The 18,627-nt window shown below is 47.8% G+C and overlaps 1 protein-coding gene across 1 annotated transcript in view; it reads right to left on the bottom strand.

Annotated features, from left to right (window-relative positions):
* Window positions 1–16,163, bottom strand: part of Mtor (mechanistic target of rapamycin kinase) — a 113,891-nt gene extending 97,728 nt beyond the window's left edge. The window contains exons 1-8 of the mRNA XM_006975240.3: window positions 16,036–16,163; window positions 12,913–13,088; window positions 12,196–12,304; window positions 11,128–11,360; window positions 10,305–10,505; window positions 8,629–8,763; window positions 3,316–3,591; window positions 3,125–3,233 (exon numbers count right to left, since the gene is read on the bottom strand). Coding sequence (XP_006975302.1) covers window positions 3,125–3,233; window positions 3,316–3,591; window positions 8,629–8,763; window positions 10,305–10,505; window positions 11,128–11,360; window positions 12,196–12,304; window positions 12,913–13,074 — 1,225 coding nt within the window. The 5' untranslated portion in view covers window positions 13,075–13,088; window positions 16,036–16,163. The remainder of the gene's footprint in view (window positions 1–3,124; window positions 3,234–3,315; window positions 3,592–8,628; window positions 8,764–10,304; window positions 10,506–11,127; window positions 11,361–12,195; window positions 12,305–12,912; window positions 13,089–16,035) is intronic.
* Window positions 16,164–18,627: the final 2,464 nt, after the last annotated feature.

Genomic DNA, 18,627 nt, shown 5'->3' with positions numbered 1-18,627 from the left:
CCAATTCTTTTGTAATTATATTTGTATGCGTGTGGGTGTGCTGAGGTTTATTTGTCAATATGCATTTGGAAGCTATAGGACAGCTCGTGGAATGGGTTTGTCACCAGGGTTAGGGGCAAGCACCATTTCTGCTGACCCATCTTGCTGGACACTCCATTAGTACTACTCTGGGGAAGAGTACATGCTCCTGTTCAAAAACTGCTAAGGGGTAAGCCGGGTGGTGGTGGCTAATCCCAACACTCAGGAGGCAGAGGCAGGAGGATCTCTGTGAGTTCAAGGCCAGCCTGGTCTACATAAAGTTCCAGGCACTCATGTAGCACACAGACATACATGCAGGCAAAACACCCAGACACATAAAATAATTCTTTTATTATTAATTACTAATTATTATTAATAATAATTTTAATACCAAAACCCAAAGTAAGCCAGGCAGTTGTGGTGCATGCCTGTAATCCCAGTACCCAGGAGGCAGAGGTAGGCGGATCTCTGAGTTCGAGGCCAGCCTGGTCTACAAAGTGAGTTCTAGGACAGCCAGGGTAGTTACACAGAGAAACCCTGTCTCGAGAACTAAAAAAAAAAAAAAAAAAAAAAAAAAAAAAAAAAAAAAAACAAAAACCACCAAAGAGATTACTCTAACCTGACAGTGTAAGACAATGGAAGTAATATTAAATATTATTTACAGTTAACGGGCCCTTTCGTTCAGTGTAGGCCTGGAGATCTCTCAGCTGTTTCCTGGAGGTTTTTACTGTAGATACATTAGAGTGAGATTTAAGTATGTGATCTGGAAAGCACCTGCACCTTCATTATGCTTCTTACATGAGCAGCATGCCAGAGCAGGTGTTCTTGGGTACTTTGTGCTGGAATGTTTGTCTTTGAACAAAGGATTTCCTGATTCTCGTCTTTGGCCCCTTCTCTGCCACCAATGATGGTCCTCAGGCACAGGGGCCATCTCACAGGCCCTTAGTAATGTTCTGACTTATTTGTGTTAGTATGCCCAGCTTGTATTTTGCTCTCTTAAATTTTATTTTCAGGGCATTTTTGCTATTCCCAGAGCTTCTACCATCGGGAAGTATAGGCAATGACTTCCATACTGTGAGTTTTAATAATAGGTGCTTCAGTATGGAGGTGTGCAATTATGGCGGCTCTCTAGACTGAATTTCACCGATGTATTCTAATGAGATGTTTAACAAAACAATAAACCTACATCAAAAGAAAACACACAGGGCCTCTGTCTTTGTATCCTGTCGCTAGGCAGTCGCCCCCCACCCGCCATGCACCATGGTAACTGTTTCAACAGCATGCCAGACTTTGATCAAATTTGGCCTAGCTGTTAAGTTTCTTTTGAACCAGACTTTCAACCCAAGACCATTTAAAGCTCTGCTGACCGGGTGTGTCTGGTCATTAGGAAAGGGAAGAGCTGCTGGCGCCAGGAACGCAGAAGGGAAAATCTCAAAAGTTATGGGTGATTTTCATTCTATCGTCTCTCTTTGGTTCAGCAAGTTTACGTGACAGTTTGGTCCTTACCCAACACACTGCACTTGTCAGACCTAGCCTGTTTAACCCCTCACCATTTACACACCCCGACTCCCCAATGGCTTTATCTGGCCTGGATGGCACGGGAGAATCCATGCTGGGAGAGCCCATGCTGAGGGTCAGGCTGACCTTCCCTTTATACCACTAGACCTTCCTTGGTTCTGAATGCTACTAAACACAGGCAGCATGCCATGTGAAGTACAAAGAGACAAGGTCTCACTCTCACCAAGAAAGAGGCGAGGGAGGGACATTAAATACAAATAGGCAACTAGAGTATCATCATGTGTACCTCCTCATTTCCAAAATGCATCTGAAGTAACTCCAGAAGGCAATAATAATCTAATAACGGTTCCCATTTCCTGGGGCTTACTCTGTGCCAGGCAATACAGAATGCGCTTAAGCATTCATGCTGTTCATTCTGGGAGGCAGGGATTATCATTTTATTTTCCACTAGTCAGGAAGTGGAGACCCACAAGGGTCAATAACCTGTCCCAAACTTCAGTACAGACTGATGCAGGATTCACACCGAGTCCATCACCCAAGCGTCCTACAGCTAAGAACTCAGGTGGAAAGGAAAAGAATGTCTCCAGCCAGAACATGTGAGAAGGCCCCATAGGAAGGCCTGTATCTGAGCTAGGTGAGACTCAACAGCCTGCAACCCAGTGACCACTGAGGACAGCACAGCATCTGGAAACTCACTGTCCACATCTGTGGAAACTGCTCTAAATCACCCACAATTCTTTCTTTCTTTCCTTCCTTCCTTCCTTCCTTCCTTCCTTCCTTCCTTCCTTCTTTCTTTCTTTCTTTCTTTCTTTTTTAAAGATTTATTTATTTATTATGTATACAGCATATATGACTGCAGGCCAGAAGAGGGCACCAGATCTCATTACAGATGGCTGTGAGCCACCATGTGGTTGCTGGGAACTGAACTCAGGACCTCTGGAAGAACAGTCAGTGCTCTTAACCTCTGAGACATCTCTCCAGCCCCCACAATTCTTTCTTAAGGAGGTGAGGATGCTCTGTGATCACCATGGAGAAAAACAGGTCACTAAACCCACCCTGCCCCAGACGGGCACTGCTGACAGTAAACAAGTATGGACCTGCAGTGCCCTTCTGTTGCCTTCACTCCGAGGCCCAGGCTGGCCTTAAGCTGTAGATGGTCCCCACCTCAGCCTCCGAAGGCTTGTGATGTAGTTATGAGACACCACACCCAGCACAAGAAGTTATGTGTGCTTAATGTAATGGCCTGGCCTAGAACTGACCTTCCACTACACACTGTGGTAATTTTTGTTTTTTTCTGAGGCAGGGTACCATGTAGTCCAGGCTGGTCTCAAACTCACTACATGGGCAAGAATGGTTCTGAACTCCTTATTCGTCTGCCTCTGCCTCCAGGTGCTGGGATTACACGTGTACCACCATTTCGATGTGGTCTCTTAATAGAAAACGGAGAAACTGGACGGGGCAAAGTGACCAGAGACTAGCCACCATGTCAGTGCTAGTGAAGAGAGGCAGACCTGACTCTCGGGGACCACCGCTTCTGTCCCTGTTTGATTATCCTTAAAGAGGGGATGTCTTCCAAGGAGAGCCTCACCTGTGAAGGCGGAAGGTCGGAATGCAGCCAGGCGGGGCAACAGATTAAGGATTGTCATCTGGATCAGTGAGTTCTTGCTGCTCCTGCATTTCAGCACCCACTGGCACACCTGAGAGAGGAAGGACACAGGGTTGGCAGAGGAGAGGAAGGTGTGGGGCTTGGGGAAAAAGAAAAAGGCCTTTGCCATTTACCTGATCAAATTTCTCTTCCATCAGGTCTCTGCAACAGCGGCTTTCCACCAGAGTAGACTTGGTAGGGCTGGGGGAAGCCCCAAATCCCATGAGGCCTTGGTGGGAGCTGTACCCCAGCAGTCCCACCAAGGCATTCGACTGCTGGGGCTGCACAGCCTGGAAACTGGTGAAGGGGGTGATGTGCCGGGGCTTTGTCCCAAAGCCCATCAGGTCTTTGCAGTACTTGTCATGTACCAGCTGCTGCTGGGTGATTTCTTCCATCTCTTCTCTCAGACGCTGGACACGAGCAAGGAAGGAACAAAATAGTCATTTTGCAGCTTTTATCCTGGGCACAGTGAGTCTGCAGAGCAATCCACTTGCCCAACCCTGACCATTCTTCACCTGGACTACCACTTCCCTAGAGCCTTGCAGGGGACCAGATCCTGTTCTAATGTTGGGCAGAAGAACACATTTTACTGAGTATTGAGAGCCACTGGTAGCAAAAGACCATGGAGTATACAGCAGTGACAACTAGAGTTCAGAAGGTCAACCTATCAGAACTAAGGGTTCTGTCCGAGGAAACCATCACACAAGGTGCTATGGAATTACTGCCTTTTGAGTGAACTGGATGTCTCTTGTAAACCTCTTGTGCAATAACAGCTATGATTCTCCCCATTTACCGTGCATCTCCATGTTATGTGTACATGTAAGCTCACAATTGCATCTCAATCTTATGGGCACATATATCTGTGGATAGTCTAGAAGATGCTTTCTTATTTAACTGTACAATTTTTAAGAATAGAAACATACTAAATATGCTTCATAACTGGGTCTATTGTTCCATGTGGACTGTAGACACTTAGAGGTCTTTTCTCCATCCTTAGCCACTGACAGGGTAAATATTGGCCAAAGTGTCTTCATAGAACTTTCACAGAGCAGAACTGCAGGTGCCTGGCCTTGTTAGATCAAAACCCTTCAGAAGAATTCTAGTGAACCAGAAGTGACAGTGCAGGTGTCTGGCTTGGTACAGCTCAGTCCTTCAAGAGATCAATAGCACCTATGTTGCCCTAAGCTTCCTCCACTGGCACCTCCTCACTCTGATTCAAATAACAACACTTTGTATTTATTTCTGCACCAGTTTTTAATGTAAGATTTTATGCTCAATAGACTAATCATGTATAGGTCCTGAGATTCAGGTGACTAACAGAAAAAGGCTGTTAACTGACTAACCATATCTGGATATTATTAATCACATAAAACAGTACATATATTCTTTGCCTTTTCCTTAAATCTCTCATTGGTTTAATTTCTTTCCTTGTAACCCTTGTAGATATCCCTTTAAGAGATAGTCAGGACTTTTTTACAACCTACAGCTGTTGTCAATCACCAATTAAGCTGGCTTAAGTCTTTGCCAAGTGTGACTCTTATCAGAACACTTGTCCCTGAGAGTTTACTTGGTAGTTTTTACTAACAAGTTGTTAATGAATGGAGATACACACACACACACACACACGCACGCACGCACGCACGCACGCACGCACGCACGCACGCACGCACGCACGCACGCACGCACGCACGCACGCACGCATGCTTGGGGGGACAAAGAAGGGGAGAAGATGGAAAAGACCTAGATAGCTGAGAGAACAGCAAGAAAAGACTTGATGGAGAAGAACAAAGGTGAGGACAGAGATGGAAAGAACTAGGTAGAGATGAGAGAACAACAGGAGGGACCGAGAACAGGAGGGACCAAGAGGAGTTAAGTATGAGAACAGAAAAGAAGCGGTGCAGATAAAATTGACTTAGAAGAATAAAGTGAATAGACTAGAGAACTCAGTGTGCTTAGATTCATAGAATATCCCTCAGATTAGTATCCTCAGTGCTTGTAGCATCTGTTCTGGACCCTGGCAGAAATCTCCTCAAGGCAGGTACTTGGGGGAAATTCGTTAACTGAGCAAGAAAGAAACCTCCAGCCTGGAGTTCCTATGTCCAGGTATCCCCTGCCAGGTTCAGGAAGGCTGAATTATGGACAGTGAAGATAGCCGGACGCTGGCACCCTGTGAAGAACATTCTGATCTCTTTCCCTAAAGCTGAGCAGAAACTCAGGCAAATCATTTTCTCAGAATCCTCATCCTGGGGTGGCGTGAAATAAGGTGCCGGACAGTGCTGGTCTATCCGATGTGGAAGGGATGCACCCCAACTGGTCCTCCAGCAGTCTCCAGCTCTTCCTGGCATACATATTTCGTTTTTCAAGAAGGCATGCTTTATCAGTCATTGAAGGCTCTTTGCTGTTAAATCCCAGGGCCACCCCTAGTCCTCATCTCTCCCGACTATTGCAGCATTTGATACACTGTGATCTCTTGCACGAGACCATCCTTGCTACTTCCGCCCAGCCTTACACTCTCTGGCCTGTCTTCCTCCTTCCCAGCTGCTCCGTCTCCCCCGGTTCCTCCTCATTTTTCTTTTCTTCTTTCTTTCTTTTTTTTTTCCCAGAGCTGAGGGCCCAGGGCCTTGCAAGCGCTCTATCACTGAGCTAAATCCCCAACCCCCCTCCTCATTTTTCAACTTAAGGTTTACAGACCCCATCTCTTTCCATCTACACCAGGTCATGTGTAGTTCTTGCCCAATCTCATGACTTAAATTAGTGGTGACCCCCACATTTACTTCTAACTAGATTTCTCCCCGGAACTACTCAATAGGTCACACTGATGCCCAACACGCACCTCAAACTTAACATGTTCAAAACTACCCCTTCTCCTCATCCTGCTTCCCCATCTCAGCGCAGAGGAACTCCATTCTCCCAGGTACAAAACCAAGCACCTTGACTTCTCTCCTTTCCAATCTGTCCCAATCCAGAACCCAGCCACTGCACAGCCATAGCTCTGTGGAGAGCTACAAGCATCTCTGCCAAGGCAGCCTCTTCAAGTATCTTTTATTACATGGTGTATGTGTGTGGAGGTGAGAGAGTAACTTGTGGGAGCTGGTTCTCTCTCTGGTCCTGGGACCCTGAACTCAGGTTGTCAGCCATGCTGACGGCTCTACAGTTCTCTCTTAACTGGCTTTGTGGTTTCAGCCCTTCGCCCTCTGATAATAATCCCTTCTCACCAAAGAGCTCACGTGAGTCAAAAGTCACTCCGAGGGATTAAGGAATAGATGGTGCAGTCAGCAAAGCGCTTCCGGCACAAGCGGGAAGACAGGAGCTCAGATGCCCAGCACCCACACAGCAAGCATGGCATGGGCACACACACGCCCGCACACCTACTGCCAGGGAGGCCAAGACAGGAGCTCCAGAGACCACTGCGCAGCTAGTCTTGCTGAATCACTGAGCTCCAGGGTGAGTGAAAGAGCCGGTCGGTGGTGGTGCATGTCTTTCGTCCTAGCACTCAGGAGGTAGAGGCAGACAGATCTCTGTGAGTTCAAGGCCAGCCTGGTCTACAGAGTGAGTTCCAGGACAGCCAAAGATACACAGAGAAACCTGTCTTTGATAGCAGCACGCTCCTGCGTTGTGGCCTTCACACTGGTCCATCAGCTGCCTGAAATGGCTTTCTGTTTACCTCCCTCACAACTGTGTTCAAACACACGTGGGCTTTCTCCATTCCACAGCACATTAACACTGTACAACTTATCAGAACGTGCTTTTATCTACACAGGTACTGTCTGTCTTCCCTGCTAGAAGGTGGCCCGCTTGGTTCATTGTTCTTTGCTCTAGCGCTTAGGGCTCACTGGGGCTGGTACACACTAGGCTCTCCACTGATACCTGGTGAGTGGGCGGACACAGAATGAATACAATCCTTACGTTTTAGGCCTCCTGTAACTCACAAAGCACCTTTGTGAGGACCTTTTCACTTGGTGCTGACACCTCTATGTGTTAGGTGACATCATCTTGTCTCACTAGGAGAAAATAAAGGTCCTGGAACTGTCTGAACTACAATAGGACTCAGGCGAAGGAATTTCAGAGTGCTATCATTTACACCATGTCCACCAGGTATCAGGGGCTGTGTACTTCGTATGTATTTAGAAACCTCTCAACTGGACATGGTGGCACATGCCTTTAATCTCATAGAGGCAGGCAGACTTCTATGAGTTTGAGGCCAGTCTGGTCTACGGAGTCAGTTACAGGACAGCCAGGGCTACACAGAGAAACTCTGTCCTGAAAACCCCAAAAAAGAAACCTTTCAAGTCCAGCACAATGGACAACGGCCCTGTACACAGGGAGGAACATGAGGCTTCTCTGAATCACACAGTATCAGAAGTGGGGCCACACATCTTCCATGTACTGCCCTGACACAACACACAGCTGTTACCACCAGCCACTGTCTGTGAAGTCGGGGACCCTGGGTGAAATGCCAACAGAGCCTCACAGCAGGTCTAAGGGATGGAGTTTTACTCCATCATCTCCTGATCCTGCCCCCCCGCCCAGTATCTGTGTCACTACAGCTAACTGAAGCCAGCCAGACTATTCCAGGAGCCTCCTGTGGCAGCCACCAGAATGTGACCTCAACTACAAGAGCCTAACTCATCAACAGGCCTCGGTGCTGCTCAGAGTTCCATCATCAGGCCATGGCCATGTGGGCTGCTCTGGCCAATGACAGAAGGCAAGGATGCTGTAGCTTGTGACAAAGGCCTCTTCTGATGACCCACTTTGGCTTACGGACCCCAAAATGGCTTCACATAAAGACAAAGAGACATCTAGTGCGTCCTCTCTCGTGTTCATCCAGGCTGATGTGGACTCAGCCAGCCCTTCCTGTTTTTTCTTATAGGCTACAAAATCCTTCCACCTTAGCAACTTTAACCTTAACTGACTTAACAACTCCTAACTCTGCTTTCATTCCCACCTCTTCCCACACTTGTTCCCACAAGCAGCCAGAGGTGTTAGAAATTCACAAGCCCCCATGATCCCCACGCGCACCCCACTGACATCAGTGCCCGCAATTAGAATCAACTGCTGACCACAGACAGTGAGCCTATTAACCGGACCCCACTCCCTCTCCGACACCATCTCCTCTTTCTCCTTTGTTCACAACTAGCAACCAGCCTTCCCATGTCAAACTCTCCCATCCCAAAGCCTCCGCCTAGAACACAGTTCCCGGCCAGCTGCAAGCCTCACTCGCATCACGTGGCTCTCACTCAGATGGTGCCACCTCAGGGAGGGCAGACCCTGAGCCTCCCTCCACTCAGCCCTCCAACCCCATACCCACGACCTTACTGCCTGCTTCAGGATTTTCACAGGACTGCCTGCCACCTGAAGTCATCTTATCTGCTGCCCTGAGAGGACAAGGGCCTTCCTCGCCTGCTGACACATCGGCACAGGATCCTGGGCTCCCCACAGCTCCTCACCTCTCCCTCCATGCTGCTGATTCGGACTAGCTCGTTGAGGATCAGCAAGGCCCCGTGGATTCGATCATCTCGGTTCATGCCCTTCTCTTTGGCCAGGGTCTCATCAAACCCTTTCTCTGCTTCTTCAAATGTGTGCTAAATAGAGAGAATGCTGTTATTATCCAGGGTTCAAGGCAGACAACACAGCCCCCCCCCCCTTTGCTGGAATTGAGCATCAATACTGACTTACAAGCTCTTTTGTTTAATTTAGCGCCAATGCTCTCTCGACATGCCTTTGAGGCAAATCACCTCTGATAGCTAGCTACATAAAACAGGCCCAAAGGAATTAAGTGACTTGTCCAATGTCACACAGCAAAGGCAAAAAGGGAGGCCAGGTCTCTCCTTCCCATATTCAGGACTCCTGTGAAGTACATTTCCTTGGCAACAGCTATCAGCACAGGACTCAGGACACTGGAGCAGAGGGAACTATCCCTTTGCAAATTAGTAGCAACTGCATTCACTGACTCACAGACCCAATTTTCTACATTTTAACAACTGCTGATATGAAGGCAGCAAATACCAGCTATTACTTTGATGTTTTTTCTTTTGTTTTGTCTTGAAACAGTGTTTTATCAGGTAGCCCAGATTTGCCTTGAAGACTTTGTTTGTTTGCAGGACTTAACCTTAGTTATTTAATTATATATTGAAGCAAAGATGAAATGGGCACTGCTGGCAAAACTGTAATTATCAAACACTATTTGCTTTTGTTTTTGAGGCAGGGTCTTACTATATATACCTGGATAGCCTTGAACTCAAGAGATCTGCCTGCCTGATTCCCAAGTGCTGGGATAAAAGGTGTGAGCCATTCATTACCTGGCCAATTATCAAACTTCAAAAGATGTGGTCCAGACTGGGGATATAGTTCAGCTCGCAGTGTTTATCTAACATGCAGGAAGTTCTAGATTCAATGCCCAGCATGGCATAAAAGTAGGCATGGTGGTTCATACCTGTAACTCCAGTACTATGGAGGTAGAGGCAGAAGAATCTCAAGTTCATGGTCAGGCCCCAATTCTATTTTTTTGTTGTTGTTTTGTTTTGTTTTTTGAGACAGGGTTTCTCTGTGTAGTTTTGGTACCTGTCTGGATCTCGCTCTGTAGACCAGGCTGGCCTCAAACTCACAGAGATCCACCTGGCTCTGCCTCCTGAGTGCTGGGATTAAAGGCATGTGCCGCTACAGCCAGACCTTGAATCACAGTCTTGACCCATTTTCATTCTTTTTTTGTTTTTGTTTTTTGTTTTGTTTTGTTTTTTTTTGTTTCTTTTTTTTTTTTTTTTTTTTTTTTTTAAGATTTATTTATTTATTATGTATACAGAAGAGGGTGCCAGGTCTCATTACAGATGGTTGTGAGCCACCATGTGGGTGCTGGGAATTGAACTCAGGACCTCTGGAAGAGCAGTCGGTGCTCTTAACCTCTGAGCCATCTCTCCAGCCCCATTTTCATTCTTAGTATTGCATAAAATAATGGTGTGGTTACCAATATATCTTTACTAAGAAAATGCAATAAAGTAACTACTGATTCACAGTGAACAGAAAAAGATCATCCAGGCCCAAAGAAATGTGATGAGGCTCTGTGGCCAGCCATGTTTCTCCAAGCAAGAGTGCTTTGCTAGTGGCTAGTATGGACCCATCTCCTCACCCTGTACCACTGAGGCTTCTGCATCTCCTTCGGCTCCCTCTGGGTGGTGAGAATCAGACAGGCACGAAGGGCAGCCACAGCTCCCTCTCGGATGGCCTGCTTGGGGTCCCACACAGCCACAAAAATGTTGTCAAAGAAGGGCTGCACTTGCTGGAAGAAGAAAGTGGGGACACTGATGGCCAGCTCACGGAGAACGAGGACCTGGGAGAGAAGGACAAACAGAACTCTTATTCCTTCAGGGACTTCTGTTCTCTCAGGACACTCCCTGGCATCCTAGAGCATCTCCTGCAAGGGAGAGCAAAGCCTCGCCCTCCTAGCTGGGGAAGCCTGGTGCCAGGAGAAGCAAAGGAAGACCGACCAAGCGTCTCCGTGCTCACCACCGGCTGCTGACCAACACAGAATGCCAGCACCATCTAAACACAACACACACGCTGGACAGGCAGGTGTCTGACACTTTAGCACTAACCAACAGCCTAGAACCATGCCTGCAGTCCATTACAGTCAATATTCAATTTTGTTACTTTTTTCATTTCAGAGAAGACGAGTGTCTTTAGTAAGGCTGCCACGCACAAAGTTGTGAATGACAAAGCCATTCACCAGGGTTAATGTCTGTGCTACTTCCTTGAACCAACTGGAAAGCAGCTGGGGATGATGCTTCCAACCCCACTGCCCCCACTGCCAGAGTGTTCTCAAACAGACTGACTCTCCCACCTCACACCCTGGAATTCTTTTTTTCCCAGGACAAGCTTCAGAAGGAAGCAAAGCACGCAGCAGGGCCCACTGCTCCCCAGCCCCGGCTGGGCTCCGTCCCCCGCTCACTCACAGCTGCATGTCTCCGGCCCTCGTTGCGGTCAGCACCCAGCCATTCCAAGGCTCGTTTCACTTCGAACTCCACATACTCGGCAGTGAAAGTGTCCCCTGCCATGGCGAGGCGGCCAATTGCCTTGGACGCCATTTCCATGACAACTGGGTCGCTTGAGGGGAGGAGGTTCCGAAGGTAGTTGGCAAATCTGCCAATTCTGGTGGAATTCCCACCTTCCACTCCTATGAGGCTGGCTGGAAAAGAAAGCAAAGGTGACCGTGTGGTGTGTTCTGGGATGCATGTGGCCTGGAACTGAATGCTGGTAAATGAACCTTTTTCCACTCTCAATACATTTCTACACATAAGAAGGCGGCTTTTCATTTGAACCAGTAGATTGGATTTTTGTGCCAGAACTATGTACATAAATCAAAATGACCTCATTTTAACTCATCTGTATATCTCCTTTCCAAGAGAGAAAACTCTTCAGACTGAGTGACAATTCACAGGATTTGCGGCCAGTCCTCAGGCAAATAGCACCCATTTCTACTTTTGTATTTGTGGGCCCCACTGTGACAAATCCTGCTCTATTGTGACGCCAGACCTGCCAGGCAATCTGGGGCAGAAGAATGAAAACCTGGCTTCTAGTCTCAACTCTGGCAAGCCAGTTCTGAGACTCAGTTATCACATCTAAGACTGTGTCTTGCCTGCATCCCAGGACTTCTACTAGAATTAGCACTTGTCTACATACACTGAAAACTACAGCTCCTTAAAACTCTTAAAATAAAGATGAACTAGATAAAGCCGGGCGGTGGTGGCGCACGCCTTTAATCCCAGCACTCGGGAGGCAGAGGCAGGTGGATCTTTGTGAGTTCGAGGCCAGCCTGGGCTACCAAGTGAGTTCCAGGAAAGGCGCAAAGCTACGCAGAGAAACCCTGTCTCGAAAAACCAAAAAAAAAAAAAGAAAAAAAAAAAAAAAAAAGATGAACTAGATACTACACCTTTAGCAAGTGCAGACAGGGGTACAGCGAACATAAAGATGACTTGTCCTGTGTCCCTCACAGTTACTGCTACCAGAAACTCTGTCCTTACCGATGGCCAAGATGCCACCTTTCCTCTCATTGGCGTCTGAGCTGGAAACTAGTTCAAAAATGTGATGGTTCAGCTGATCATAGAAGCGGGTGGACTCCTCTTGACTCATCTGCAAGGGAAGATGTGCACAGAACAGTTTTCTGTTACCTTCCCACTGGTGACAGCAGTGATAACAGCTGGCAACTTGAGATTAGGATGGAGGGGTGGCAGGTACAGTCCAAACCAAAGACAAACCTACTGCCCATTCCCATAGCTTTAAAGCCAAGAGCAACTGATCACATGACTCTGTTTATTTAGCAACTACTTACTGATTCTCTACTCTATGGCAGAGAACAGCCTTTCTTAACAATGTCCTAAGTCCTAATACCAGTGGGACAAGGGTGGACAGGTCAGTGTCTGACCTCAACTGTGGTCTCTGCTTAGAAAGTTCCAAGACTATCAACTCTGCAAACCCATCCCAATCACTGACAGATACAATGAAGGGCTGGTATTAATTAGGGAAAAAAAAATCATAAAAAACAGGTAAACTGTAATCATAAAATGAGCAACATCACAGCAATGTGCATTCACTGCACAGGAGCCCGCCCGTATGCTCCCAGAACATGAATGCTGGTGTCCTCTCAAATACTCACTGCGCCGCAGCAACAATCTAAACCAGCGACGGTGCATCGACCCCAGTACCCAACAAGGACTGGCCCTGAAGCAGACAAGACCAACCTCTCGGAGCTCCATGGTGACATAGTGCTGGAGCTCCTTGGCCGCTTTGGCTCTGGTCTCCTCATTCCGGCTCTTCAGTCCACTGGCGAACTGCTGCAGAACGCTCACATTGCTAGATGTGGCCGCACTGGCGGTGGCCACGGCAGGACCTGTCCCGAGCATCTTGCCCTAAGGTTCTTCAGAGAAGAACATCTTTCAATATTCTTTTCAGAGTTTTTAAAAGTAAACTTTTTTTTTTCACATTTATTCGTGTGTGCATGTGCACACCACAGCACATAAGAGGTCAGAGGACAACTTGCAGGAATTAATTCTCTTCTCCCTCCACGCGCATGCCAGAGATAACTCAGGTTGCCAGTCTTGGCAGCAAGCACCTCTGCCCCTGAGCCTTCCATCTTGCTGGCCCCTTTATATTTGTTTCTTAGCCAGTCTTCTAGTCTCAGCATGACTTTGGACTCGCCATGTGGCTGATGGCTTAGAACTGCTATCGCGATTCCACTGCCAACCACTGGGATTTTAAGAGTGGGATGCACGTGTGCCACCACACCCACTTCATGCAGTGCTGGGCTTTGTGTATGTGTGCGGGCCAGCATTCCACTACCTGAGCCTCGGCAGACCCATCTCTCAGTACTCTAGAAACTATGTATCTGTGCCCTTAGTTCCTAGCACAGGTTTCCATGCACTCAACAGGTGCAGGACTCTAGAGGACCACACTGCAGACTGTGGAGAGAAAGCCACCTGGGCTCGAATCCTGCTGCAAAGTTATACATGTACCTTCAGGAAGATACTCAGATTCCTCAGTTTCCACAGCACCACAACAGAAGGATGGCGGTGCCTAACTTGTGGGCTGAGGGGAAAACTAACGTGCTTGAAGTGTTTCCAGAAGTGCAGCACACAGCTCTTGCTCACTAGGTAGTTCTTGTTAGAACTCCTGTGGATGTGGCCCAAGGTCAGGTACCACAAGCATGGAGGTAGAGAGAGAATTAAGACCAAGACATTCCATTTCCTCAGAGGACTATCCTTCAGCAGCCCTGCCCAGCAGAAATATAATACAAGCCATGTAAGTAATTGTATTTGTATTTATGCATGTCTGTCTGAGTGTATGCTGCATATGTGCAGGTGCCTGCAAAGGCCTGAGAACGACATCAGAGCCCCGGGACTGGAGTCACGGGCAGCTGTGAGCTGCCTGACAAGGGCACTGGGAGCCCAACTGGGGTCTGCTGGACAAGCAGCAAGTGCTCTCTAGTCCTAGAATATCACCAGCCCCCTTCTAAGTCATTTAAAATTGTTTAGTAGTCAAATTAAAAGAGAAACCGTTGAAACTGCTATACTGTACTAAACCCAATAATCCAAAAGCTGTCATTTTTTGATGTTTTATTGGTATATAAACTTATTGATAACTTCCCCATTCTTTTCTGAGACCAAGCTTCCAAAATCTAGTGTTCTAACTGTCTCAGTCTGCATCCATCGTCATACCTCAAGTGCTCACCAGCTGCACGCAGCTACGGGCTGCTGGAGAGTGTAGTACAGTTACACACAGGACTGGCCTAGCTAGCCCTTCTCCTCATGGGTTCTGAACCTGCAGACTCTACCAAAGGTGGAGAGAATACACTGGGGATGGGGAGCCAGCAGTGGGAGGCCTCAGTGAGTACAGGTGCCTGCTGTCAAGACTGATGACTAAGTTTGACCCCTGGGACCCGCAAGGTAAGAGAACGGACTCCGACAAGTTGTTCTGACTTCCACGTGTGCACCAGTGCATGTATGCCACCACTGATAAATAAACGTAAACTTAAAAAGGAAGAAACAATGGGGCAGGGGAACCCTTAGTTTGCACTGAACACATACAGGTTTCCTTTTCATATCATTATTTGCTGTATGATACAGTGTAACAACCATTTATGTTGCATTTGATTTTAAAAGCAATGTAGACATGATTTAAAGCATAGGAAAGGATATCTACACCATTTCATTTGAGGGATAGGCATTCATTGGGTTAGGAAGGCAGGTCTAAAACAAACCCGCCCTGATCGGAAGGGGCAACTTACTACAATTGTGAGCTACAAGAGAACACTCATTCCTCACTTATGTGCTGTTTGTTTCCCCCAACGAGTTTACGATCCAGGGGGACCGCAAGAAAGTGGCCGCAAAAAGGGGGCTAGCCCACAATGCCACGGAAGTGACAGACACCCATCCTGCCAGATTATACTAAGAAACAAAAAACTCAACTCCTGAAACATCTTGGTTTTGAATGAGTTCGTGAGACACAGCCTAATTATGCATAGAGCCCTGGGCTTAATCCCCAGCACCTCATAACCAAAGCAGGATGCCGCGCACTTTTAAGCCCAAGCATTCAGAGGTGGACGCAGGAGGATCAGAAGTTCAAGGTCATGATCTAGGAGATGGGGAAACAAATCCAGGGAACAAATGGTTTTGAAAAACTTTCAAATACTACACTGCTGAGATGAAAGATACTGTAAAAGGAACCAGACCCTTTGAGGGAGAAGAAACCACTACTGAGTGTGTCCACACACGAGGCTGCTGCTGGAAGGAGGCCGACACGAAATTTCTATTCTCACACAAGTAACTAGAGCGTCACCATAGGGTTTACCTACAAGCCAACTGCCCCAGGCTGGATTCAAAGTAACTACTTGGAGTCACATATCCCAAAGGTTTTGGTCATGCCTTAGAGGAGTTCAAGTTGAAAGGTTGAAACGTGAAGTTGAGGACACCGGAGAGGGAGAGACTGCGTGAGCTCGGAGGGTGGAACCCAGCTCAGCTCAGAGGTCTGAGTCCCCGACAGGTCTCCACGGTGCGGGGTAGGGGGCTGACCCCGGTGTAGGGGGCTGGAGCTCCCGGGGGCAGGCTCCACCGTCTGTAAGTGGTTCTGGAGGGGTGACTGAGACCGGGCAAGAGACCTAGAGGCGCCACGCAGGCCTGGAGCAGACCCGCCAACCTGGGGGTCTCCCCGAGGGCGCGGTGCGGGCCGCCCTGGTCGCGAGATTGGTGTGGAGACGCTGCATGGTCCAGACGGGCGGCTTCCCGGGCCTCCCCCAGCACGACCCAGACTGGCCGTGAGTCTGGACATCCCGCCGGCCGCAAGTGCTCGGCTCCAGGCCCCAGACTCACCGCGCGGCTTCGGCCACCGCCTCAGCTGCTGCCGCCTGAGCCGGTACCGCCGCTTCAGGCCCCCAGCCCCACCACCCGCCTTCCCCGCTGTCCTCTGGGCCCGGGAGGAGAGGGCGGGCTCTCAAGCCCAACAACCAATCAGCTGGCCGAGAACAGAGATGGGCAGGAACATTCACCAATAATCATGAAAAAGTGTAGTTTCGGGACCGGCTTCTGGCGGGGCGGGGATTGTTCAAATAGACAAAACACGGGGCCAGTGGCAGGCGAAAGAAGCCTAGGAATATTCCGGAGAACCAATCCGTTGTGAGTTGATTTTGGTCACTTCCACGCACACATCCGGTACGTCGCTACTACGATTCCCCTCGGTATGAATTGTGACCGTGTGGGTCCCGGGTCTAGAAACTGCGTGGACCTAGAGGACTACCTGGGCAGAGGTTAGGGACCGCGCCTGACGTGATGCTGAGAAGGGGCTGAGTGTCTGACGCCATCGAATTACTGTAGAAGACATATTGTCTTGGGAATCGTATTACGGAGGGACTCGTGCATTTGGAATTTGTAAAAATCTAATATGCATTTGGAAGTTATTAGTTATTCTCACTGCCCCAGATTGCCTTACTTGTGAGGTCATTCTCGAGAGACGATCACCAAGAAGCTATTTTAGGCCGGGCGGTGGTGGTGCACGCCTTTAATCCCAGCACTGGGGAGGCAGAGGCAGGCGGATCTTTGTGAGTTCGAGGACAGCCTGGTTTACAGAGCGAGATCCAGGAAAGGCGGAAAGCTACACAGAGAAACCCTGTCTCCAAAAAACCAAAAAGAAAAAAGAAAAAAAGCAGCTTTCAAACAGGCCCATAGCAGGAACTGTAGATGCCAGCTGTAGATGTAGCTCAGTTGATAACAGTTGAGTACTTGCCCAACATGCATGAAAGTCATGGATTAAATCCCCAGCACCACATAAAGGGCACGCCTGTAATCCCAACACTCTGGAGGTGGAGGTTGGAGGATCAGGAATTCGAGGTCTAGGCTAGAGAGAAGCCTGAGTGGTTAGAGCATTGGCTGCCCTTCCAGGGAACCTGCACTCAGATGGCTCACACACAATTCCTTGTAATCCACTACCAGGGGATGAGATGCCCTATGCTGGGCTCTGCCAGCGTCGGGCGCGCACGTGATGCGTAGACGTACACGCAGGCAAACACCAATATATAAAAATAATTTTGTTTTTGTTTTTGTTTTTCGAGGCAGGGTTTCTCTGTGTAACTTTGGAGCCTGCCTCTGTCTCCCAAGTGCTGGGATTAAAGGCATGCTCCACCACCGCCCAGCATAATCTTTATTTTTAATACCGGTGTTGTGATAAACATTGAAAATTTCTGCCAGGCGTGGCGCACGCCTTTAATCCCAGCACTCAGGAGGCAGAGCCAGGCGGATCTCTGTGAGTTCGAGGCCAGCCTGGGCTACCAAGTGAGTCCCAGGAAAGGCGCAAAGCTACACAGAGAAACCCTGTCTCGAAAAAAAAACAAAAAAGAAAAGAAAGAAAATTTCGAAATAGTTTGAATTAAGAATTTGAATAAAATATTAAAATGCATTAATATTAAGAGGAACATTTGAAGTTATTAATGATAATGCAGATAAATATTTGTTAATAAGGTAAGGGTTCCCAAATAGATTTTTTTTAAGATTTATTTATTTATTATGTATACAGTTTTCTGTCTGCATATACACCTGCAGGCCAGAAGAGGGCACCAGACCTCATTATAGATGGTTGTGAGCCACCATGTAGTTGCTGAGAATTGAACTCAGGACCTCTGGAAGAGCAGCCAGTGCTCTTAACCTCTGAGCCATCTCTCCAGCCCCTCCCAATTAGATTTTAAAGTTACTTTTGTTTGTTTGTTTGTTTGTTTTTCGAGACAGGGTTTCTCTGCGTAGCTTTGCGCCTTTCCTGGAGCTCACTTGGTAGCCCAGGCTGGCCTTGAACTCACAGAGATCCGCCTGGCTCTGCCTCCCGAGTGCTGGGATTAAAGGCGTGCGCCACCACCGCCCGGCATTAAAGTTACATTTTTAAATTAAAAAAAAAAAATCCAAAGTACAAGTTATACTACAGCAAGTACTCCTTATAAGATGTTGATACATTTCTTAGGTATTAAATGGGAGACATGCCACTGAGTGTAGTGGTCTATGTCTTTCAGGATAGCCAAGGCTGTTACACAGAGGAACCTTGTCTTGGAAAAACCACCAAAAATAAACAAAATAAATAAATAAATAAATAAGTTGAGGAAATCCCAACTAAAATGTAATGAGATTTGTGAAAGACATTCTTCTTTCATTTTCTTTTTTGTTGGTTTTTCAAGACAGGGTTATTCTGTGTAATAGTCCTGGCTGTCCTGGAACTTGCTTTGTAGACCAGGCTGGCCTTGAACTCACAGAGATCCCCCTGCCCTTATACCCTCCAAGAGCTGGGATTAAAGGCATGGGACACTTGCACGAATCCTAATTGGTCTTAATAAAAACTCAGAGCCAGGTATCAGGGTGAAAGCTGAAAGATCAGAGAAGCAGAGCAAGCCACAGCCACCATCTCTTACCTCACCAACTCTTCAGCCT

This window comes from Peromyscus maniculatus, chromosome 2 (assembly GCF_049852395.1).
Source record: "Peromyscus maniculatus bairdii isolate BWxNUB_F1_BW_parent chromosome 2, HU_Pman_BW_mat_3.1, whole genome shotgun sequence".
Classification (NCBI taxonomy): Eukaryota; Metazoa; Chordata; class Mammalia; order Rodentia; family Cricetidae; genus Peromyscus; species Peromyscus maniculatus.
This window is presented reverse-complemented; position numbering and strand designations above follow the sequence as displayed.